The following is a 24719-nucleotide window of genomic DNA, read 5'->3' on the forward strand; positions in this document are numbered from 1 at the left end:
TTATGGATTTGTCAATATTGGAACATACCTCTGGCCCCACCAACATGAGTTTCATACCGCGGTGTGGTTTACAACTCAAGCGTCTTTCGTTGAGTTTCTCCAGGATTTCCCCTGTCTGAAGTTGCCCAGCCTGAATGACAGGCACAAGCGTCTCTGGCTCCTTAATCTTCAAGTCGTCGAGTTTGAGGGACCTCAGTCTTTTCAATCGCGCCAGATTGTCTGGGAGTTTCTCAATGCCTGTATTACTGTAGAACACAAACAATTATATTTTAGAACCATGCATGCTTTTGTATTATGTGACGATGCAGTGGCTCTTTGCCTTCCAGTTCTGACGCCCCCTGTTTGATTCATGTCAGGGCCACTGTATAGATTGAGGTTTTCGTTCTCCAACTTTGTGGTTTTTACTCTTTTGGGGATAAATACATTTTCTTTAACCGCTTTGCAGGTAATATTGATGGTGATCTAAATGTGCATACCCGCTGAGATCCAGCCTTTGTAGGCAAGCCAATTTGCAAAGACTAGGGGGCACGTCCCGTAGCTGGTTATTGCTCAGGTCTAGGGTTGACAGAGAATCGCAGAAGCTCTCTGGGAAGACAACCGATGAAGCTGTGGCATCTCCGATCGGTGGCACTTCCAAACTGGTTGTTTGACTTATATCCCTTGAGAAGAACCTGAGGGATCTTAAAAAGTATGAGTTTAATAATTAATAATGGAAAAGGCAATGCGAGACAACAGTACTGATGGCTGGATTAAACCAGGCCGAAGGCGCGGTTCATTTGCAATATCCACGTCCCACCTACGTCGTCAAAATGACATGGTATACTGATTGGGGTCCGCTTAGGTTTTCATTTGTATAATAATTTTCTTCATCAAACCTCACACAAATACAACAGTAAACTGTGCAATGTTTGTGGTAAGACAACGGCAAGGTATCTCTCTGCATACGAATCTCGTATTCTACAAACACCAACCAACAGACCAACCAACTAAAATACTGTTTTTCATTCAAACCTTCTTTTCTTGACAATGGCAGGTGCTGATGGGGAGGCCGTGTTCTCCGTAAATTCAAAACAATTATCAGCCAGTAACAATTCTCTGAGGCTGTAGATGTTCCAGTAGTCAGTAGGAGGAAGCTCGGTGATTTTATTGCCGGACAGATTCAGCTTTACCAGCAGAGTCAGCTGACAGACAGTCCAAGGAATCTCCGTCAAGTGGTTACAGCTGAGGTTTAAGTTCGTGAGGGAACGATTCCAGTACTCATGCATGTCAGGGACTTTCCCAATCTTGTTGTTGGAGGCATCCAAGCGTTTCTGTGAGATGGACAGGTTGAAAGTCTCTTTAGAATAATGATAATAATGATACATGTACATGTATATTATATAATACGTGCGAATGCATTATTGGTGTTCAACGCGCTACGTAATGTTTACCCCTGCTGATTTGTCAAACGAAGGCCGTGTCCGAATAACTTGGCTACGGCTTGATATTACACACGAGTCTATGGAAGTGGCTGCAGTCACTCCCCATAGACTCGTGCGTTATTTCAAGCCGTAGCGAAGTACATGTAATTCGTACACAACCAAACATCCAAATGGGTCTGTCCACACTAACGGTTACAACTGATAATTTCAGGAGTGAGACATGGGAGGTGGATGTCAAACATATAGAGCTATATTAAATTTCATCAAAGCAGTTTTTGCTAGTTTTTGTTTTTAGACATTCCTGTATTATTTGTGATTGCACTGATAAATATGTAGGCTGATTCACTGGATATGTACTAAATTACCAAGCCATCTTTAAAGGGAAGATACAACATTTGCAAACATCAATAAACGAAATGATCAAATTATCACGAAACATCTGACTGGATTGCAAGGGAATGACAGTATAAAGCATCCTGTAAACTTGTGGCTCCCGGTATGCTGACATTTGCAAGAAAACTTATGTTTTCCAACGCTGGTCGGCCGACCAGTGTAGGAGGAAACTGGCTTTTTCACAAACTGCTCCTAATTTTTCATATTTAGCTATCCCGCATTTTCTTTGCAATTGATTACACACCTGTGAAGAGGCACAAGCCTGCTGGACTGATTCTCTACCTGACAATACGGGCGATTCACAATAGTGCGCCTCCAAGAGTTTGCAACGTGTTGGCCAATCACAATGAGCGAAATCAGTCGACCTTTTCCGCATTGGGTCGACCGATTTCGCGCATCGTAATTGGCCAACGCGTTGCAAACTCTTGGAGGCTCACTATTGTGAAACGACCGTATTCCCGGATATCTATAAATTGCTCCGTTTCATCTTCAGTGGGGCCAGGGAACCAGACTACAAGAACATGGTTGGTTTTCTAGGATTTTCGAGCATCTATACAAGTCCAAAACGTGAAGCAAGTCGGTTTAACAATATTTGCTATAACATACTAATCCTCCAAATCCATTTGTTTCTAAAAATTGCACTAAAAGCAAATGTTGTACATTCCCTTTAAGATGAAAATGAAGGATAATGTTCATAACATGGACGGACATTCTTGAATCATACTATATATTCTTGTTATGATTAATCCAGCCCATGTTCCATTTACATTACTTGTTCAATGTAGAATCATGGTATCACTCAACATTAAAGCAACCATATTTATGAAATTAGGATGCGACTTGATACATGTTCATAACATGGTCATGTATCATAACATGGGCGAATTGTTTTTCCCCAAACGACATCCGCATAAAGTGTACGCTATGGCGTTTTGGACTTTACTTCTTTAAAAACATGAGAAGAAAATATAAAATTAGAAAAAAAGAAATTAATTCGAACGCAATGAAATTCGGACTTTATTTCCCTTCTAAAACAATCCTCCGAAGCCTCAGATTAGAAAAGAAAAAAATCGGGTACAAAAACCCCAACCTCGCGTTGGCAAAAATCACGACACTATCGATTGAGCTATCGCACTGCTCGACAATCCCTGGGGAAAAAAATATATATGTATCTAAAAGTATCATAGAAGGCGCTAAACAACCATGTATGTGCATGTAGTGGGAAGAGAAAATTCGCGGCCCGGGGGGGGGGGCGCTATTTTTTTCCCGTACGCCTTGTTTTCTGTACACATGCATATGGGCGTATTTCGAAGTACGTTGAGTTGCAAGTCAGGCTCTGGGACTTTATTTTCCCTGTGAAAAAAAATCCTCCAAACCACAAAAAAGCATCCAATAGGAGTCAAACTCGCACCGTCAGATTTGTAATCCAATGTAGTATCCATGACACTACCGCAGTGACTCGATCGATGTGGTAGTTTTAAACATTATACTATTGCGTATATAGGGCCCTCCAGCATAATTCTATATTATACCAGCAGCGTGTGGTATGAAAAAAAATACCGCGGCCCGGGGGTCCGCCCGCCATCTCGGAAATGCAATGCCATTATGAAATATATATAGCAGGGTATATACTCTGTCATGTTTGCAAGCTTTGAATGTTTTGCAATTATGATCATTGGTGGGAATGGGTGCATTTTTTTCTACATGGTCTATGGAAACGACCAATAATTTCTTACCCCGCGTCCAAATTTATCTTTTTGCTTTTGGGGTGTTAACGACAAAATGAGCTCAATTTTATTTCCCTCTAAGGGGGGGGGGGGCACGTGGTGATGGTGGTGGTTGAGAGGAGCACAGGCGTCAAGGGAGAGGAGTGTTACCATTGGGCACCCCCAACCTTGCCCTGGCCCTTACGAAATAGGACTTTCCCTTCTGTATTCCCCACAGTAGATTTTGCCACAATAAAAATGTTACTCTGACACACTTTGGCAATGGTTCGGCTACTTACCAATGGGCAATCCCAGGCAGCAGGAAGCTCTGATAGTCTGTTATTAGACACATTGAGTTTCTTCAAACTCTTGGCAGTGCTGATGCCAGGAGGAATGTGGATGATCTTATTATAGGACAGATTTAACACCATCAGGCTGCTGCAGTCCCAGACACTTTCACTCTCATCTGATGGGGAAAAATGGATTTTGGATACTAAAACTAATTCCCAAGATATTGATATATAATTCAAACAGGTTACCCAATCCTGTTGATCGACAGCCCGGGTGGTTTTAAACGGTTCATAAAACACCGACTGGTTTCAAAACCCTTTTTTCCTGTGTTACAAAGTCATGAAATTTGGCCCCTAGTCGGACCAGTCACTCTCCAAATAATGGGTGCGTTCGAGCAGCTCACCCGGATCGACTAGAGTAAAGGCAGACGGGTTGGCCACCAGAGCCGTGCTAATCGAACGCTCCTATGCGGGCCATCACGATCCTCACGTGACGTCTGTAGCCGTGGCCGTAGCCATTGGCAAAACGCTTTTTTTCGGACTGAGTCTTACTTTTGAGATCTACTGCTTTTCAGTCACTCGCAAAAAGTAACAACATCGGGCTGGAAGTATAGACACTAAAGTCGCAAGGAGATAACTAACTAACTAACTACACTCTAAAAAAGCATTATTCAAATTTGACTAGAAACCAGTCAAATTTGACTAGCCATTCAGGGTCAGCTGGGTGCAACTGAAAATCAGTCAATCTGACTAGATTTGTCCAGTCAGTATTCCTGGCTTTGAAGAAATAGTTATGCAAATAACTGAAATTGGAGTCGAACCCAACTACTTTTTCTAGTCATGGTATGAAATTTTGCATGATTGACTAAATTCCTAGTCAATTTCCAATAACTAGGAAAACCAGTCAATAATTTGACTAAGTTGTTTTTAGAGTGTAACTAACTCCCCAACTAACTAACTAACTAACTAACTAACTAACTAACTAGAAAGCACTCAGAGAGCGCAACCCCACCATGTTGTCAGTACACCCAAAAGAAATACTCGCATAAATAGTGAAGAATCCTTTTAAAAAATCCTGGATCCAGACCCAGATCCGGATCACTTCCAAAATCTAATCGATTTGTAGTTGTAAGGACCACCCCTAAACAATGTTCATGCAAATCCGTCCATAACTTTTTGAGTTATCTTATTGACAGACAAACCAATGCCGAGGAAAAGATAACCTCCTTGGCGGGGGGTAGTTATGTTTAGACTTCAAAAGTTGATATTTTGGATCCACTAGATCTTTACCGCTGCCCGGCCGCCATATTTGTCCGTTGCTTGGAATTAACAACGCATTCGACTAATCGAATGGCACGGGGCCATTCCTAATTATTATCTCCACTTAGGCATGCACTGTCAGTATTTGAGAGAGTCCTAAATTCACACTACACCTGCGCCACTGCGTTTTGCGCCACATCGCGCAGTGCGCACCACGCGCCCGCCAACCTCCATATAATATAAGGACATTATTAATACTACTCGTGGGAGGCACATACCATAAACATAGGAGTTTTCACAAAGCATGAAGTAAAAGTTTTGAACAAAATCGTTGGAAACCTATAAAAAAAAATGTTTTTACTTGTTTGACTTGTTTGACCCAAAGGTATTTATGAACAAGAAATTCGGCCCAGGACATTATCCGTGCGCAGGCACCTAGCCAGTTGTAAACGTACTTGTTTAAAACTGGCCAAGGACATATTTATTCCCATGGTAGTGTAAGGAGTAACATTTCTGCTCTATTGGTTTTACAAAAAAACAGAATGGGGAAACGCATGTTTTCCATCTTGGCTGACCTGGTTTGACCAGCTTGAAGACGGAGCGTCTATGATGACTTGTGATGCGATTGTGAGACAGATCCAGATTCTCAAGCAGTGGCAGCATGAAAATCTCTAAGAGAGCATTGTCAAGCTTATTGTGGGAAACCTTCAGATATGTCAACCTGTGTAAACAAAAATAATAATTACTTTGCAACTCTGCAATAGGGATGTCTTTATAAATATTATGTAGTGAGGTTAAAGGCAGTCGGTTCAATCTATGGCGTTAAAGCGGGTCTGTACAGGCTCTTTTAATTAACAATTTATTGCTGAAATATTGCCAAATTTATATGCGAATTTGACAACGTGAATACTCTAGCCTCCTAATTAAAATTTAAAAATAATAATAATAATAATAATACAATTTTACTTTAATTTATTGCTACCCGGTTTCAATATCATGACGTTTCTTAATACAATGTATGAGGAAAACGTGAACAAAGCAGGATATGTATCAAATGATAAATCTTAATCATTCAGGATTTAACACCTTTGTCATTACGATCACCTTCCGCATGTCTACCTGCCCTTTTAACACAAAGTTCACCGTGGAGGCGCATATTTACCATGGCCTGTCTCATCATTGCACAGCAGGTTTGTTTAACTGTCCACCTTTTGATAAAGGTGGCCCTGCAGATCCTGAAAGTTTAGTGGCGGACTGCTGAGAACCTAATGTCTTCTAAATACACCCACAAAACGGGAGTAAAACAAAAAGTTACATCCGGTAACCAGGGAGGCCATTCCACGGCATGACTAAGCGAGATGTAATAAGGGAATTAGCTTGTGCCCGCGAAGGATGCCGAAAGGTGTTTCCTTGACTTTTAAAAATGCAACAAAAGCTGCAGCACAATGCAACAATTATGTTTTCATAACTTAAATGTGTCTTGGACCTAGTTGTCTTATAGTGAGCAGATAGGGGAAATATTTGGGGGAATTGTGCCTTTGATGATACAAGCAAAGCATTTGGCACACAGTCAGAATATGTCTTAAGAAAGATATTTGGCTATAGGGCCATCGCAAATTTGTCCTTTGAAAAAGATTGGTAGAATAACAAGCACTTTCCAAAATTTTCAAAATGGCTGCCATTGCTTGTTATTTTACTTATATTTTCTTAAAGGACAAATCTGCGATGGCCCTTTAGCCAAATATCTTTCTCATGACATACTCTGACTGTGTGCCACATGCCATGCTTGTATCATCAAAGGCACAGTCACATCCAGTGGCGCACCCAAGAGAGGGGGGGGGCTCGGGGGGCTTGAGGCCCCCCCGAGTTTTTTTGTTTCTTTTGTTCCACGATTTGACCTTGGTGATATGTATGTGGCCTATTTTCGAGTAGTATAATAGGGTGTAAGTGGCGCCACCATCGTCAAAATAGTCCGCTCCCCCCCCCCCCCAAAAAAAACCCCATTTTTTTGTGAGCCCCCCCCCCCCCAAATCCAAATCCTGGGTGCGCCACTGGTCACATTACCTATATGCCGTACTATTATATCTGCATATGTTATGTAATAGTAATAATAATATATATCAAACTGTCCAAAGAGGGTTTTCACATACCATTTTAAAGACAATGTTACTCAGTGATGCATGATTAGATTACAACCATAAAACTGGTCAATAAGCTCATAGATTAATAATAATACCCCCATTTGTCGGTTACCTTTTTTTTGGGGGGGGGCACCCTTTGCCACCCATGCTCATCACACTATTGAGTCCCTATTGTTAGTTTTTGGTGATCGGTCTCATTTTAATATTCAATTATGACTGACTGAATAATTGCGTGTAATGTTCAGCCCGCCTAATTTATTTAGAAGTTCCTGATTATATCTTTCTCACCTCGATTTTTGAAGCGCCGTTAAAGAATCTGGGCTAGGGAGCTTTCTCATTGCATTGTGGGATAGGTCCAATGATTCCAAGCATGGCATTCCCCATAGCAACGGTGTTGGGATCGTCTCCAGTGCATTGTGGGATAGGTTGACTTGGACCAGCGTACGTAGGTCTGGATTAGTGAGCCAAGTATCGTCAAAGTGATGCAACTGACGAGCGCTCCATTGGGCAACACACTTCTGGGAGGAAAATACAAAAGCATATGCCAGATCTTGTTAGTTAAAATATTCTAAGGTGTACACTGAAACATATTATCGGTTACATCACGAAACAAATCTAAATATCATTGTAGATGGAACTTCTCCCTTCATATATGTATTTATTAAGAAAAACACAGGCTTAGGTTCCCAATAAAAAAAACCCCAAAACATCTACATGTCAAGAGTTTACTTTTGGTTTGCGTAATCACCGGGAAAGATTGATTCTGACTTTGACTAGCTTTTTGCCATCAGTTTACCTTTTGCCGTCCTTCTATTTCATGCGCTTCTTTTTGACACCAAAGCTGTAGAAGATCAGGAAACTTCTGGCCAGTTCTGAAAGCAGTTTCTACATTCACAATTGTCACTCTCCTCTCGAGAAGATAAGCAGCGAGATAACAGTGTCCCCCTGTACGGAAAGTATGCGCTTTTACCAAAACAATAATTCTACTTACTACATGATAATACCACTGAAAACTTTTCAGGCACTGTTCTACGTGAGGGGGGGGGGGGGGGGGGGGGCGGGGGGGCTAGGATGGCTGTAGCCCCCCACATTTTGTCTAGCCCCCCCCCCCCCCAAATCAATAACAAACAAAAACATTGCAGTAGCCAATTTTAGAAGTTGACGTGCGAATTATCTCACCCCCAAAAAATATAGCCGTGAGAAGGGGGCATTTGCACACTATAAGGTATTATAGTATGCATCATTGTACGAGCGCTCCCCATTGAAAATGTGGTACTTCTGACCTACATTTTGAACCCTTTCAGGGAAGAATGAAATCAGTCTCCCTCGTGCACACGCCTCACCATTCCGCAAATTCGAAACACTACCTCCAAATACCTTTGCATGCCGCAATGAGTGGATCATTTGCCGCAACAAAGTCCTCCTTGCAAGGTGCTTCGCCGTTCTTGAGTTCAGTAAGTTTGTCCAGCCAGTAGTCAGTTATGTCTCGGTGTCCAGCGAAGCAAGCTATGGCCATTAAATCCTTCACGGTGTCTTCATCTTCGATGAGTTCTGCAATTTGACACAAAAACATAAGTTTGAGAATGACCCTTCAAAAGATTGAGGTTAGGCCGTCGTAGTCTCTTAAGTCGGTCTCTGGTCAGCGCGCGCGTCGATTTTAATCATGCGCGTCAATCTTTTTTTTTCCAAAATGTTCCGCGGTAGCTCCAACAGCGCCCTCTATTACCACACCTCCTCAATTTTTTTTTACCAAAGAGCACAAAGGAATGGGAAATTGCACCAAGGCAAATGATCGAGAGCACCAAGGCAAATTATGGAAGACACCAATGTACATGAGGACACCAAATAGCAAAATAGTACCCCACCTTGTCTGTACAATCCAAGCTTGGAGAGAGAAAAAAATAAAAGCCGCGTCCCCGCGTCAATTCCGGAACTTTGGTTTGACCAGAGACCGAATATTTTTTTTGGGGGGGGGGGGCTTAGCATGGGACCGGATCATTCGAAAAGGAACAGAAATGATCTCCTTCACGAGCAATACCTACCTGGCGCCCACTCAATCAGAGCCGTCAAGATGACCAGTTTGCCATGTCTGCTAGCGACTTCCAATGCTGTCCCCTCCTGCACTTAATCATATATTTTTCATAATGTTATTAAAATTAAAGTGAGGTATAATATGAATGATTATATTCTCGGATGATCTCACAACATTGAGAAGAACAATCAATTACATTTTGAGGCATTTTAATGTCCCAGTAATTTAGTATATTCACAAGGCAAGCCTATAGTAAAGAATGGCTATTTTACTGGTGGTCTTTTCATTTATCTGGTCTACGCAATGGGCCGGATGGGCCCATCCATTGGCGTTATGGGTAATCCTAATCGAAATCACTGCCCGGCTCTTCACCATTATATATATAGCGGTCTTTCCATGTGTTTTGGGCAGGGATAAAAAAAAACAACACACTTGAATTTCTGAAGTATAAAAGAGGTACGACAGGGTCAGCCTAGTGTCATCTGTGTACCTATATCCACTGACTGACTAAATGCCTGACTCACCGACTGTCACTTGTGACATAGACTGGTTAATATAGTCATGAAAAAAAAACCCGATTGGGAACGGGTAACCTTTGGTATTTTTTGAGAACCATACGGGATGGGTCGTACATTGTACCAAAATTGTAATTTCTTCTATTCTTTGACCAATTTCCCTAAAATCTGCAAGAAATGTCGAATTGCAAAGTCTCGATGATATTGTAATCCACTGGTGGTACGCACAATGGTTCTGGAAGTGCGCCGTGAGAACTTTTCAGATCAGGAATATCGGGCACTGATTTCAAGGGTGCCTATAGTAATTTATGCCGTAAAATCTCTCTTGACGAGGGCGTCTTCGCTTCTTCGCTCCCATAAATCAACGCATGAGGAGTGTTCCAGGTCAAAGATTGTTTGTAAGGAATCGTGAAAGGACTCTGGATATTGAAGGATTAAACTCACCCTGTCCGTCCGCTGACTTGCGTCCACGCCATTATCCAACAAGACGTGCACAATATTCACATCTCCGCGCTCACAGGCCACTTGAAGGAAGGGATGGGGAAACCTCTCCCATAACTCACTTGGGTCCTGCTTCTTACCTGGGATCTTCCTGTTCTCATCCGTGAACGGGAACAGACGATTCCTAATCTCTTGGGGGATTGTTTTTAGGAAGCGAACGACATCAACGATGCTTCTTTCTCTGATGTTATCAAGGAGTGCCTCAGCAACCGCTATATAACCACAGAAGGAATAACGACAGAACTGTTACGGCACATTTATTTAAAGGCAATTAATGGACACCATTTGCAAACATTCAAAAAGGAAACCGCCAAAATGTAATGAAATCTTCTCACTTAATTGTAGGATCAAACATCCTGTGAAATCACTGGGTCATTATGGTGTCATTTTCAAACAGGTGGAATAACCATCAAGCCTAGTTAAAATTGTCCCGGATCACCCTTTTCAACAATCAAAAGAAAGAGTGACGGAAACTTCTACATGAGTATTAAAGGGAATATACATCATTTGCTTTTGCTGTAATTTTCAGAAATGGATGGAATTGGGGGGTTGGAAATATATAGCAAATATAGTTACACTGACTTTTTTGAGGTTTTGGGTTCGAAAATGCTATAAAAACCAAGAAAAACAATCATTTTCCTGTAGTCTGGTTCCCTGACTCCATATAAGAAGAAACAGAGCAGTTTACATACATTGGGGAATTGTAAGGTCAGGGAACCAGTCCCTTTGTACCCGTTCATAGGTGTGTAATCGATTGCAAACAAGTGCGATGGTCAATTGGGGCCAGTATTTGAAAAAAGCCGGTTTTTTTCCAACGCTGGTCGGCCGACCAGCGTTGGAAATTGATACAAAAATACCACTTTTCTTGAAAATGACAGTATACCAGGTGCCATGATTTTACAGGATGCTTTACACTGTCATTCACTAACAGTCCAGCAAGGTATTTCAAAATGATTTGGTAGTTTTATTTTTTGATGTTTGCAAATGTTGTATTTTCCCTTTAAGTATTCGAAAAAAATAGTCGTAAAATAACGACTCCAAACGTTATAAATTACGGAAAACCATGCCGTAATAACGTAGAAGTGATGTAGAGACCTTTTTGCTAATATATTCATAATTTTGCACGCATGCGCATAAATGCATCATGATGGCAAACAGCGAAAGCGGTCTCTTGGAAATGTACAGGGCTAAACATTCGGTTCATTTTCTCTCAATTTGTCCAGGATTTGTCACTTGTTCCTTTAGGAAAGCCCCTTAAATCGCCATAGGCATTACTTTCTGGCCTCAGTGGGTTTTTTGGGGGCACAAAATAAAAACTGAAAATGTTGTTTTCGTCCAGCACAAACGATGTACGGCACAGCCCATGATTCAGCACAGCGATTCGGCCCAAAATGTGGGGGATGGTATACCCCGAAGCACAGTTAATATTCTTTTCACGAGTGCGGAAAGGAGCCCTGCTGATTTCCTTCGACCTTGTGGGCACGCGACGAAAGCAAATTTGTTTTCTAACATGGGAAAATCCATTATCTTGACATTATTCTGACAGTGCAGGGGATTAAAGAATATCACGATGAGATGAAGTCGTCATCCAAAAGGCTGGGTGTGCAAGTCAACATTTATCCCATTTACAAATTGATAAACTCCCTTCATTACCGTACATGTTAATACCTTTATCATATGTTGTGTCCATTGCTAGGCCTGCTCTCTGCGGCCGGCTCTGAACAGGTCAACAAACGTTTCTGGTCGTCAAACTGAAATGATCAAAACCACAAGTAATTATGGACCCTGGTATAACTCATGGAAAGATGAAATTTTTAACAAAATGTTGTGAACTCCTTGACGAGAACAAACCCTAAAGACTTAATCAGAAGCCTAAAACAATTATCTAAAACAGAAACGGACCCTATGGGCTCAGCTGTGTGGGCTCTTCTTGTGAAAGGTACAGGCCATGTGCACTGTGACGCCATACTCTCCAAAAATTAATGTAAAAGAGTGAAAAAACAATCTTTTAGAGAGAGCCATGGGGAAACTCTTTTGAGTGTTTTTTTTCTCACTCTTTAAGAGTAAATTTGCATTTTTTTGAGTGGTTTATCACTATGACCCATAGTGAAAACGCTCTAAAAGAGTGACTTATCTCCCACTCTTGTTAAAGAGCCATAGGCCTATGGGGACCACTTCGAGTGCTTTTCACTCTTTTTATATGAAGAGAGTATACCGCAAGTGTGGTCTAGCGGTGGAGCACAGGATTCATGATCGTGAGGTTGTGGGTTCGAGCCCCGCCGTGGCCATGCGTGTTGGGCCCTTGAGTAAGGAGCTTTACCTCAATTACTCCTCTCAACCCAGGTGTTAAATGGGTACTTGCATTATTCAATGCTGGGAAAGTAACAGACTCGCTGTGGAGGAGGTGTGGCGATCCCCCCACAGCAGCATATATGAGTCTGGCCCAATCGCTAACGAAAGAGAGATGGACACTCCGTTCCCTGTTAACACAGGTTCGGCCTCTTTACTTTACTGTATACCGCCTGGCAACTGCCTGGCAACCCAGACATTAGGCTTCGGTATCTTTAGCAAGTCATTTGGTCCAAATTAAACTTTTAAACCGTGCACCTTTTTAAGAGATATACATGCAGTGCAGAAGAGAACCGTTTGCTGGAAGTCAGCATCACGTGACCACAACATCCAATTCGCAAACGAAATTTTGTCACATCGTCTGTAACAGCGGACAGCCTGCACTTTTCTGTATAGTCTTTGCACAAAACGTCTTCCAAACTCGATTCAGTTTTTGCACTTCTTGTGTAAACTGTAAAATACAATTTGTTTTACTAATTTTTTGTTATAATCTCTTTTACTTGAAGTTGATTTACGTGTGCATGGTCTTGAATTACGTTGGGAAACCGAAGCTGCAATGCTCATGGCATCGGAAATGTGTCATGTCATGAGCAACATTCGCTCGTACCCCCGCCCTGCAAACAGGACGCTGGGATACTCTGAAGACCTTCACAGAATTTGTGGAGGAAGTAGCCTAAGACCTATGTATAAAGCATCTGGCTGAAGCTGTTCAAGACCGCAGTCACACAATGTGCGCAAATGCTATCCGAAAACTTCCCATAGAAATGCATAATGCAATCCGACCGTTCGTGATTCGAAACGGAGCCTGAGCAAGTGACAGGAATTGTAAATTTTCAACACAGATAAGTTTTACAGAATTTCCTACAGTATTACGCTTTTCAACGGAAAAAACTCTCTAAACTGGAATGAAAGAGTAATGAATCAGTCTTAATGGCCGTTTCAAACCTTGCAGTCATGACCTTGATGACGCGCAGGTCACTGGTCACGCAAAATCTAACCAATCAGAGCGTGAATTCATCAGAGTATCTAATAGCGTCCTGTTTGCAGGGCGGGGCAACGGGCGAATGAGCAACGGAGCTGGGATTTCCCAAGCTAGTCTGTCATAATTGTATTGCTTCTAATACATTTTTTATGTGTTTTAATTATACCGAAGACTATATATATTTTGGACGTTTTCAACCTACGCTGAAAACGTTTATTTATTTTTTTTTTGGGGGGGGGGGGGCTGGGGGGGCTTTTACGTCCACTGCATGTACAAAAAGATACGCCTGTATTATCACCAGTCGCCAATTAATTCTCAATCTGTAAAGCGGATGTTCTATAAGGGGATTGATGTCGCAGTCCAAAGTGATTAATTTTTGTACTGCTAGAAAATTGCAGTTTCAAAGCAAAGTTATCTATTTTTCGGGGTGAGATGAACAAATAGCACGGAAATGCCATTGAAAAGTAAAACAAATGTAACGGTTTACTTACTTTTGGATGTGGGAAATGTTTCCGTGAACGTTCTGCCGTTGATAGGTTTGAGCTGAAATATTCGGTTTGATAAAGCGCAGAAAAAATTCCAGACACTTTGTTCATGTTGAAGCGTTAGATAAAGATACAAAGTTCAAGTATGTGATAGGAAATCCATTGAAATATAAGGGGATGCTAAATTTCAACAAAGTAATGCTTGCCAAAAAGTTCCTGAACTCCAAACACCACAGCTGTGGTGTGGGTTTTTGTGTGTGCACAGGAACTATCTCTGTCCCAATTTGAAATGTTGATTTTGGCAATAGACCAGAACCATTTTTTTTTCTGACTAAGGGACCGTCCATAAAGTACTTGCGCACGAAGGGGGGGGGGGGGTAACATTGCGTAGTTTTTTAGTCTTTTTTATCATCCCAATATTCAATAACAAGTAGCCGGCAAGCATCAATTGTAATGCTTTCATTGTACATACATGTACATGCAGTAGATGCGTATTGTAAACCGAAATGTGCATACAAGGGGGAGGGGAAGGGGAGGGGAGGGGAGGGGGAGGGGCTTGAAACAGGTTGTGTGTCATGCGTACGGGAGGGGGTCTAAAAAGTCGGCATTTCGTGCGTTCGTACTTTATGGATGGCCCCTAAACTCGCCCAACACGCCCTTCAAACCATGCTTTTGTTGTGACGCGCAGTCGTCGAGCTGTCGCTTCCATACAGCAGGGCCGAATTTCATATAGCGCTGCTTAACAACCGATTTTGTGCTTACAGAGCCTCCGTCTATTTCATACAGACTGCTGAGCAGTAAGCACAGCAAAAGTACGCTTAACTACAGAGGAAAAGGTTGCTTAAATCAAAGACGTTTAGTATAAATCCCCATGCTCACGCCACCGTTATCACATCCAGGCCACGAAAGAGTGTTTCAGCTCATATAAAACTAAATTGTGAAAAAGTAGGAGTCAATTTTATAACAGTTTATTAGAATACAAGTTCTTGAAAACATGAATTTGCGCAGATACTAAAAAGAAAGAGCCAACCCATAGCTCTAAGTGCCTACTGGCAACTGAAATTTACAAAAAACTTGTAAGAGGTTAATTTATTCAGGAACTGTGTGGGAAAGGGAACTGGATATCATATTTAAATTGTAAACACGTTGCTGTTCCGGATAAAAGGTATATATTTCAAAATGTTCAAAAACATGTTCCGGTATAGTCATTGTTTTTTCCCCTCAAACTTCCTCATTATTTTTTACAAACAATATTAACAATGCTGTGTTTTGCGAGAGTGATTAGTTTAGTCAAGAACAGCCAATGACTTCACAGGTTTGAAAGTATGGCTTACTCCAGAAAGCAAGACTTGTCAGACAAAATATTGTCTGTCTTTGAGAAAAAAGGAAAACTGAAATCAGGTAAAATTATGGATCCGTCATCGTCTGGTTCGATACTTTCAACAATGGGCGACAGAAATTAATGCTCAATATAATTTTGCATTATTTTATCGTATTAATTTTATTTGGGATCCAAAGGAAATATAGGTACACACAATTTATTACAAAATTGACTACAATATATTCAGTAACAGAAATGTACATGACGAAGAGATTTAAAAAACGAAAATAAAAAATCTTAAAAAAAACATTGCCGACGATATCTATTGATTAACTGTGCTGACTTTTGACAGAAGTGCAGCAATGCGGCCCGCAAATATAAAGGTATCAGAACATATACCTAAACAAAGCGAAACGAAACGAAATTACGAAACAAAACGAAAGGAAACGAAAGAAAACGAAACTACGAATAACAAATTTAAAAAATAATAAAGCATGTTTTTTTTAATTCAACACCAATCTCCACATTACACTCTAAAAAAGAAGTGTCAAAAACTGCTGAGTAAATGTGTTGCGTACAAAACTTGAGTACTTTCTTACTCAATTATAGGTTAAGTGACGATTTTGCCAGTACCCTTCAAAAGGGAAATTTGACCCTTTGATTGTGTAACCGAAAAAGTTCAAATTGCAAGCATCGTAGAGTAAGAAAGCATATTTGACCTTGCAACGTACAACAAAACAGGCATATGTGCTCTCAGATGGGTAAATATTACCCCCTTATGAGTAAACATTGCCCAATGTGCCAAAAGAACGTTCTCGAAATCGACAGTAACATTCAAGATGGCGGTTAGTGGACTAACGAACGTGCTGCGAGAGTGGGATTCGAAATCGCCGATACCTTTACTTAGAAGTAATCATTTACTTTTTAGGATGCACTGATTAATAAAATACGTCATTGAGAAAACGTGGGCAGTATGAGGTACCTACAACATTGGATATTTGTGACGAATAGGTCGATGATTGAATTTCAATGTCGCGATGTGTGTTGTGTGTATCGTATACGTGTACAAAATGTACATGACATTTGTAACAATCAAACACGGTCAGTCTCTTGGCCTGCAGGACAGCACTATTTGTTTTAGCAGAGCATTCATTTGGGGGGGGGAGGGGGGTCAGACGAGGGGAATGGTTAATAAACTGCAGAAATGTTGACAGAGCCCCCCCCCCCCCCCAGCCCCCTACCCCTGCCCCTGGGGGTCAAAGGAAAGGGTGATCATTTGTTGGGTACAATTTTGACGCAACACCATTGAGTAAGAATTTTGACTCAATGTTGGGTAAACGTTTTACGCAGGAATTGAGTACAATTTGACGCAACCCCTGATGCGTAGCGTTTTACCCCGCCAACGACCATGTTCCCTTTACACAACATTGGGTACTTTTTTCTAAGTAGACGAATTTCCCGAAACGTGGACGAATCTGAATGCTTCATATTATATTTGCGAATTACACTGGAGACATAATATGAATTACATTCGAAATCGGAATACACAATGGAGCCCAACGACATTCTGGAACGAAATTAAAGTATCTTTCCAAGGAATGCTATATAATACAATTGTTGAAGTAACTGGGAAAACCATAATTAAATATTAATTTTAAAACAAAATCCTCATTTTGCAAGCATTCTGTTCAAGTAAGCGTAAATATTAACAGTCTTTTTCCCGCCGTAAAATAGCTCCAAAATAATGTCGTAAATAGCTCCAAAACAGTGCCTAATATAGCTCCAAAATGGAATTTCTAAAGATGAGTCAAGTGACGAATTTTGGGCAATTTCCGTTTAGTTGGTTTGTAATTGGGTGAAATTGTGAATGGGTGCGCGCAAGCATTGACACAACGCACACGCGCGATTTTGTGGGTCAGTTCCATAGATCATGGCGTGCACGCACAAGCTATGCCAATCGATTCAAATAGTTCGAAGAGATCCCCGCGTCCGTTTGTTTTATTGCGTAAAATCAAATGAGAAACGCCACACGTGGCATGGTGAGGTGACAGTCGAGCGGTTCGAAGTGTGTACATACAGGCGACTCATTGATTCTGCGGGCATCGTGATGGTCATATCTTCAGTTTAAAAGAATCGGGAATGATTTAGCGGACGTTATAATCGTCAGTGCAAGAGTCTCGGATGAAGTGGACGGAATAACTTGAATCACGTCCGTTTGAAGGCTGTCACAAAACACTGGGGGACAAACATTCGAAATAACCTTTAGGCCCCTATGTCGAGTTGTAGTACTTTCATGACTTTGGGATGGATCCAGGCAAAGCTTCACCTGTAAGGGTCAAGGATGGCATGAAATCGCCGACTGTCATTCCTCAGAGTACGGACACAGTGTCAACCATACCTGCTGATGATGTCCTCTCGCCCGTCGAATCCCCGCTAGACACCGCACTACAACAGGCGCTTGGTTTCAGCGCTCGGCAACAGGCGTTCGAAGCGCAAAACATTCAGGCATCGAGAACGAAAATGGAAGGAGACGATACTGAAGACTCGTACCCACCGACCAAGTTTAAAAAGACTCGGGTCGCGAAAGTCATCGAAGTACAAGAGCAATCTCCGCAGACAGGTGGGAGTAAATTTGACATTTGACATAATTTGTCAGTTGCGTATAGGCCTAGGCTAGCCCAGGTGGACTCACTTTCCTCCCTACGTTAGTCGTATTGCAATGAAGACTTCATCCAACCTGGGCTAAGGCCTAGGCCTACATGATATAGGCCAACCTGCTAACGGGGACGGGAATAAGGGAGATAGTTGCCCCTCCCACCCAAATATTTTCTGTCGAGTGCCCTTTTTTCAAGAGTGCCCTATTATGTTTGCGTATAATAGAAGTGTAGTTGAGGACCCCGTTCCATAGAAAATAAAACACACAATTAAATCGATGTCGTTGACGAAGATACCAGCAGGAAAAATCACTTTATGATTAAAAAGTTCATTTAGATTCCTTTTCGTCATGTTCGTGGAAGTAGGGAATGGAAATATGGGGTAAAACTTCCACAGACAGAAAATGGTCGGCCGGGGAACTGCTGTGCACGTCTCTAACCGTTACAACAGGTAAATTCACATTTTTCTTCCAAAGTACTGATCAAAATTATAAAAACCTAGAGATAATCATAAATATAAAGACTGCTGGCACATTAGAATTCGCAGTCATTTGCAAAAGTCATTTTTGAACAGAACTAGTAAAAAAATAGAGGTGTCCTAAACTACACTTTTACCCACTTGTTAACGTCTTGCGAACGTCGGCAAGTGTGCCGCCTTGAAGAATGCATCCTATTATCCGATAGCTTTAGCTTTAAACAGCGCCCACATAGGAGGTGGTAAACAACAACACCATCTTAAAAGCTGTTGGATTTTAGGGAGGCCGGGTGATCGGTGAAAAAAACCACCCTGTCTGCCTTTGATCAAGCGACGCCCAATGTGCCATTTATAACGTCTATTCAAAATGACCTTGTGGCTGTCATAGCCCGAGTTAATTCCGTTAAAAGTTAGACCGCCTTTTTATGTTTTTGTTTGAAACCGATGTTTAAGTTAAGCCCTAGAATTTGATAAGATAATGAGGAACAACGTTTAGTGGTTCAATACAGAGCACAATTGCGTGTGTCCAACTAAATTGTCAACTTTAACCCTAATACTCCCTATAGGGTGTGTAAACAGTCAATAAGGTAAAAAAGTTCGGTCACTGTTACTTGCCGTACATGAAATCACCCCCAAAATAATGTTGGCTAATTCGGGGGAAAAGTTTCAAATGTTTCCCCAAGAGTGTATAGTTGGTGTGTTGACCAACACTGGGCAAACTACTGATCAATTTGTCAAACTTTCTAAGTGTATCTTTTCATGGAAAAGTAGACCCTATTCAAGATCAACAGTCCTGTGTTTAGATTGTTTAATGGAAATCACTTCCGTTATTATTTTCTTAGCCAAAATCTCATACATCCATATTACTGCCACTGGCTTTAACACACACATTGCTTTTACATCCACTAAAAATTCAAAGCATGATCACAGAAGACAATGAAAAAAATTTCCAACTGAAAAGATGTACATTCAATAAAATGGCTGATATGCTTATTTGAGACAGTTGGCCATACGAAGTATGATGCAAGCAAGATATCCCTGGTTGCCGAATTGAAGCAGACTGACTCCTTCGGTAAACCGCTGACTGCCATTCCATCCTCCATCGAGGGCAGATACCAGTCTATTAATGCTGACGATAAAAGCTTGATGCCTATTGGTACAGAAGATGAGGACAAGCCCAGGTATGGGAACCATACTCTAACAATATCCGGGTCAGATTGACTCGGAATCCGGGGTCTATTTGGCATAACCCTTTTCCGGGTAAAAAAAGAAGAAGACAAAAAATTATTTTCTGGGTAAAAATAACACTTTTTGCCAACGTTTCCGGGTCCAGATGACCCGAAAAAAGTGTCATTTTTGACCTGGAAAATTGTAAGTTTGACCAGAAACAGGGTTAGGCCAAATAGAATCCGGATTAGGGTCAATCTGATCAGGATTTTTTAGAGTGCACAAACGGAATTTTCCTGCAGAGAAATATTGTTGGATTTGCCTATAGGCCTACCCCTGTTTTTTTAATTACAAACATCACCCCATATTTCACCTGTCCCGATCCTCATGACATTATGTCTTTAGTAACTGTTACACTCCAAGGTTTTTATTAGACCTGACACTTTTCAGGGCCAAAGTTATACCTTTTCGGTCAAAATGACACATTTGCCAAGGTGTCCGGGTCCAAAAATGACCCGGACAATGATCAAGAGAAGTGTCATTTTGGTCCCTGAACAGCATCAATAATGAACCGAATTCCGGTTCAAATCTGACCCGGGACTTTTTAGAGAGTGTAGTTGGAGGTTTTTGCCTTTCAAAAGATCAATCTAAACTGAACTTAGTTGAAATGTTACCCCTCAATTGGAAATTTAACGGATTGAGCATTTTCTTGAATTAACAAGATCAGCTGGGACCAGCTTTACAAGGTGAGCAGCTGACCATTCAACTATTTCAAGTCAGAACGCACCCAATTCTATTCAATTGATTCAGAACGGCTATTCACTGGAAGAATGTTCATGCATTTGGTTTACACTATGTGCCAGAGCAGTCAGTCATTCAGTCAGAGAAAGTACAAAGAGGACAATAGACCTTTATCGTGTGCCACCATTTCAGTCTTGTTTCCTGTATCCAATAACAGTACTGAAAGATAATGGGTTTTTGTGCAAAAACTCCCAGGATATTTTCCCTTCCGGCCTCGCTTTGTTTATACGTTTTTGAATGGGATAAATCAAGATGGCCCCAACATGGTAAATGGTCTATACGATGTCCCTCGATCTGGGATCGGCTAAAAGGACGAACTGGACCGATGCCGATCCACTTTTGTTTGGTACGACGCAAAATATTAAAAGATCTTTAAAAGAACTTCAAATTTGTGTATGGTTGATCCTTCTCTTTGACAAGCGTCGACAATATTGATTCTGGAGCAGACAGAGAGACAGGAACCAAGGATTCCGCGTCCTCTTCGCTGGAAGATGAGGACAAAGAAAAGGAATCCATTGTCAGGGGTAAGAGCAGGCATAATAACAAAGATTTGAATACAGAAGGCAAATTGTGAGTATGAGGCAAAGAGACATAAAATAAAATTCCATTTCTTAAATATAATTTAAAACTTTATGAAAAATTCTGAAAATAAAAAAGAATTTAAAGAAAAAAATAAAACTGCAACCTGTTTTCATAACAAAATCTTCTGATTTTTCCAACAACTATAGGGTGTCTAAAGCTGTGAAAAATTACGTCTAAAATTAACTGAGAAGAATGTTCAAAAATATTGCATGCTCCATTTCTATTTCCGATTCTTACCATTAAAATAATTACCAAGGGTTAAAAGATACATTTCTTCCTTTACAGCACTATTTGCGAAAAGACATCAAGCACCAAAAGACAAGGTATGTGCTCCGGTTTCTATCAAAAACAAAGCAACTTTAAAATGAAACTTTAAAAATCAGCTTTAAAATAAAAGGAAAGGAGGGAAAATCATCTCATTGTTTGCACAACATCGCATATTTTCGATCAAGAAAATCAAGCTTTCATTAAACTTAGAAACAAGTAAACGAAACAGTTTGACAAATGATAAACGAAGATTCAGTACCACAATTTCTCATGAGTCCGAATGACAAATCTTGAAACTTTTAGAGAACGAATGCTTCATGCCTCTCTATTGCACTTTTTAGAAACCTCAAGCAGCTGCATCAGATGAGAGCCGTGCGGCTGAGGGCGGTGTTAAACGAGGTACTTCTTGTTCAAAAAATAAAATCCTTCCAATAGGCAATACGAATGAAGGGGCTTTATTAATGTCATTTAAAAAAAAAAAAAAAAAAAAAAAAAGACGCAAATTGCAGCTTTGCTTTGAAAAAAAAAAAAAACCCAAGACTTTTTACTGTTTGCACCCAGAAAATGGCGTTCTTACAACGCCCCCTCTCTATCTCTCAAAATATGGCCTATTCTGGGTTTTACTGGGCAGGCGTTTATTTCATGACATTATGCTACATCTCACATTAGTTTTGCGACCACGTCGTTTATATACCAACACAACGTGTACTGTGTCAGTAAAGGGTAACTTTTGAAAAAGGAAAACAAAAACCTTTATATCCCCGGCTTCACACAATCGAGGTCAAGAAAATCTACTGAAGGTCTTCAGGCTGTGACCCAGAGATACCTGACAAATAAAATAGAATGATAGCAAAATGGGGGTAGAAAAGGAAGAAACCCCCTTCCCGTTTTACAAGGGTGTTGTGGACCAATTTCTGAAATCATGATAAAATATTTAGGGTATACCATCAAAAGTTAAATAACAGTTATCCACAAACAAAATTAAACAAGAAAGGCCCAGAAGAAACCATGGGCATCAACTGCATCTGTTCCTTCTTGTTTAAAGGTAGGGCTCTATTCCCGGATTTTCAGCTACATTGTGGCGAAGTGATAATTATTAAAGTGCAGAAAACCATGACTTGAATGAAACTGCAGGAACCGAAACACTTGAAATTTCATTCCAAAAACAATGTCGAATCATATAGCTACGAACGTGAATTCGCCATTTTCGACTATTTTGCAATGGTTGCATAAACACTTATGATCCCATCTTTGCATGCATGTGCAAAACTAGACTCCCTCGTTGCCACGGTAACCGTTGTCACCAGCCTGATGAAATGGCAGATGAAATCGAAGAATAAAGCTGGAGTCAAGTTGCAGTCCATGGAAAAGGTACGTATATGCTTCACAATATTAAATAAATAATGCATGGATAAATACTACATATACACAAGTACATGGGCAAAGGTAACCGAATTCGCAGTTATTCGTTCAATCAAAAAGTGTTCGGAGTAAACTTCCAGTACATGTTTGAGTACTGTAAAACGTGAAAAATCAGCATGATGAGTTTTTTTTTTCTCAGAAAGTTACGTTTTGCTGTACCCTCGAAGCATTACGCTAGACGCCGTATGGTTTATCCCGATGTGAATACAGTTATTTTTCGATGCACCCACGCGCACTTAGAATATCGAACTGGCTCACAAAATAACTAGAATTATTACAATTTTGTAAACACGTTTTAGTACAGTGTAATGGTATAAATTTGTCATCCAATATTTTTCGTGCCCCTATTACATCTGATAAGATTTTGTAAATTCAGGACAAATTCTTAAATGTTTTCTATCTCAAAAGAGTGAGTTTAAACAGCGGCGTAAACGAATAAATTTAGTTTAAATTCAAATCGAATTATTCTTGCATATCTAATAAGACAGAGTCTGTCTCAGACTATTGGACCCCAAATTGATGGAATGACCCACGGCCTCTTTCATTGGCTTCTTCAAGTATAAAGGTCACTTGGAGGTGATTCAGAGACGAAGTCGTCAAGAGCACGTGGACATCCCATTTCCCATACGGCTGAGTATACGGAGAGAAGTACTACCTATCATACACAACGTCGTCAGAGGTATGAGATGAAAAAGGATCTGAAAAGTTCAGATTTTTTTCAAAATGTATGTACACGGGCAGTTGATATTATTGACCACACATCTAGCCCTATGTACGAAAAGGCATATTGGATCATTTGCATTTATCCCAAAAGTAAACTAAGCTTACTTGGTTTTAAGATCATACTGGTACTAAAACACACTGTGAAACTATTGTATTCCATCTAATTTACAAGAAATCAAGAACTGTAGGTGGTTTCCAACGATCAGTCAGTTGACCGATTTTTTTTTTTAATAAAGAGTGCTATTGACGATTGACGAAATCGCGTGTCGTTACAAAAATGTTGTGCATTGTTTTTCACTGTTTTCTCGAAAAGTCTAATATCCACTGAGCTGCACATTCAAGGGGTTAGGTTTTGAACGTTCTTCTTTGGATTTTGAGTGGTGTTTTTATTATTGGAAAGGAACAAAATGCATGAAATGCAAATTATCCTACATGCCTTTGATGCAGATTAACATGGTTTTGAGTATTCGATTGTCTCCCGTCTCTCTCTACATAGAGTACAGACTGGCTCTGGGTCATGATCACAAGTTGACGCGAGAAGCAATGGCCAAAGAGAAACAGTTACGATCAGAGCTTACTGGAGAAGAGGTCTCACTGTGAGTTTGGGATCAGTTGACGATCCTGTGGCACAGCACACAACATGGTGTCATCAAAATACGGAGCAATTGGGAAATCCTTTTTGATGTGGACACTATATTGACTTCAAGTTCAAGGTGAATGTGGGATTGTGGACAATGAGGTTTCTCATTTGTATCTTTGTGGTCTTGCATTATGAGAAGATAGTATATGATATCGCTAGTATTTCTCCTTGCTCTACTATGCCTGAACCCAAACATTTTCAATTAGGTGGACTCATTGAATGACTAATGCCAAAAACGTGTAACTTCACAGTTTGCTAAAGTATGTAGCCTATTTTTAACCTGTACATTATGTTTGGATAACGCCTGGCTGTTTGTGGTGTGACATCTTATAATTATGATGGCCTTTGGGAACTTAACCGTGTCTCAAGACATGCACTCAAAACATGAAAGTCTTGCTTTGTCCGCCCTCTTGCATGGCAAAAGCATTTATTAGCTGGGTGCAGGCCAGTTAATAGGTCCGGAATTGGGCCCACTCCGGCCAAATCACGATTTGCAGGCCCTCAATATTTTCACTGTTAGAGCATTTTGTGGGACATTAACTTGAGGGTTTGTATAAAAGAAGGGTGGAAGCTGTAAACAGGACTGCGAGCT

The 24719-nt window shown here is 40.7% G+C and overlaps 2 protein-coding genes across 2 annotated transcripts in view; one reads left to right on the top strand and one right to left on the bottom strand.

Moving 5' to 3' along the window:
* Positions 1 to 11949, bottom strand: part of LOC119742759 (leucine-rich repeat serine/threonine-protein kinase 1-like) — a 28036-nt gene extending 16087 nt beyond the window's left edge. The window contains exons 1-11 of the mRNA XM_038218928.1: positions 11928 to 11949; positions 10203 to 10471; positions 9254 to 9329; positions 8589 to 8762; positions 8008 to 8156; positions 7500 to 7729; positions 5646 to 5791; positions 3820 to 3986; positions 1012 to 1310; positions 477 to 680; positions 29 to 245 (exon numbers count right to left, since the gene is read on the bottom strand). Coding sequence (XP_038074856.1) covers positions 29 to 245; positions 477 to 680; positions 1012 to 1310; positions 3820 to 3986; positions 5646 to 5791; positions 7500 to 7729; positions 8008 to 8156; positions 8589 to 8762; positions 9254 to 9329; positions 10203 to 10471; positions 11928 to 11949 — 1953 coding nt within the window. The remainder of the gene's footprint in view (positions 1 to 28; positions 246 to 476; positions 681 to 1011; positions 1311 to 3819; positions 3987 to 5645; positions 5792 to 7499; positions 7730 to 8007; positions 8157 to 8588; positions 8763 to 9253; positions 9330 to 10202; positions 10472 to 11927) is intronic.
* A 5749-nt stretch (positions 11950 to 17698) lies between these two features.
* Positions 17699 to 24719, top strand: LOC119742996. The gene is made up of 8 exons (XM_038219292.1): positions 17699 to 18016; positions 19529 to 19706; positions 20914 to 21017; positions 21361 to 21398; positions 21684 to 21741; positions 22616 to 22713; positions 23323 to 23443; positions 23984 to 24719. Exons 1-8 carry the CDS (start codon positions 17701 to 17703, stop codon positions 24085 to 24087), a joined length of 1017 nt encoding a protein of 338 aa, XP_038075220.1. The 5' UTR covers positions 17699 to 17700; the 3' UTR covers positions 24088 to 24719.

This window comes from Patiria miniata, unplaced genomic scaffold (assembly GCF_015706575.1).
Source record: "Patiria miniata isolate m_02_andy unplaced genomic scaffold, ASM1570657v1 HiC_scaffold_6, whole genome shotgun sequence".
In the NCBI taxonomy this organism is placed as follows: domain Eukaryota; kingdom Metazoa; phylum Echinodermata; class Asteroidea; order Valvatida; family Asterinidae; genus Patiria; species Patiria miniata.

What these genes read in the sequence shown, in the direction of transcription:
- LOC119742996 (XM_038219292.1), top strand. Translation starts at nt 17,701, where the DNA reads ATGGATCCAGGCAAAGCTTCACCTGTAAGGGTCAAGGATGGCATGAAA. An exon ending in AGAGCAATCTCCGCAGACAG is followed by an intron (nt 18,017 to 19,528) that starts GTGGGAGTAAAT and finishes TATTTGAGACAG; the next exon opens with TTGGCCATACGAAGTATGAT. An exon ending in CATACACAACGTCGTCAGAG is followed by an intron (nt 23,444 to 23,983) that starts GTATGAGATGAA and finishes CTCTCTACATAG; the next exon opens with AGTACAGACTGGCTCTGGGT.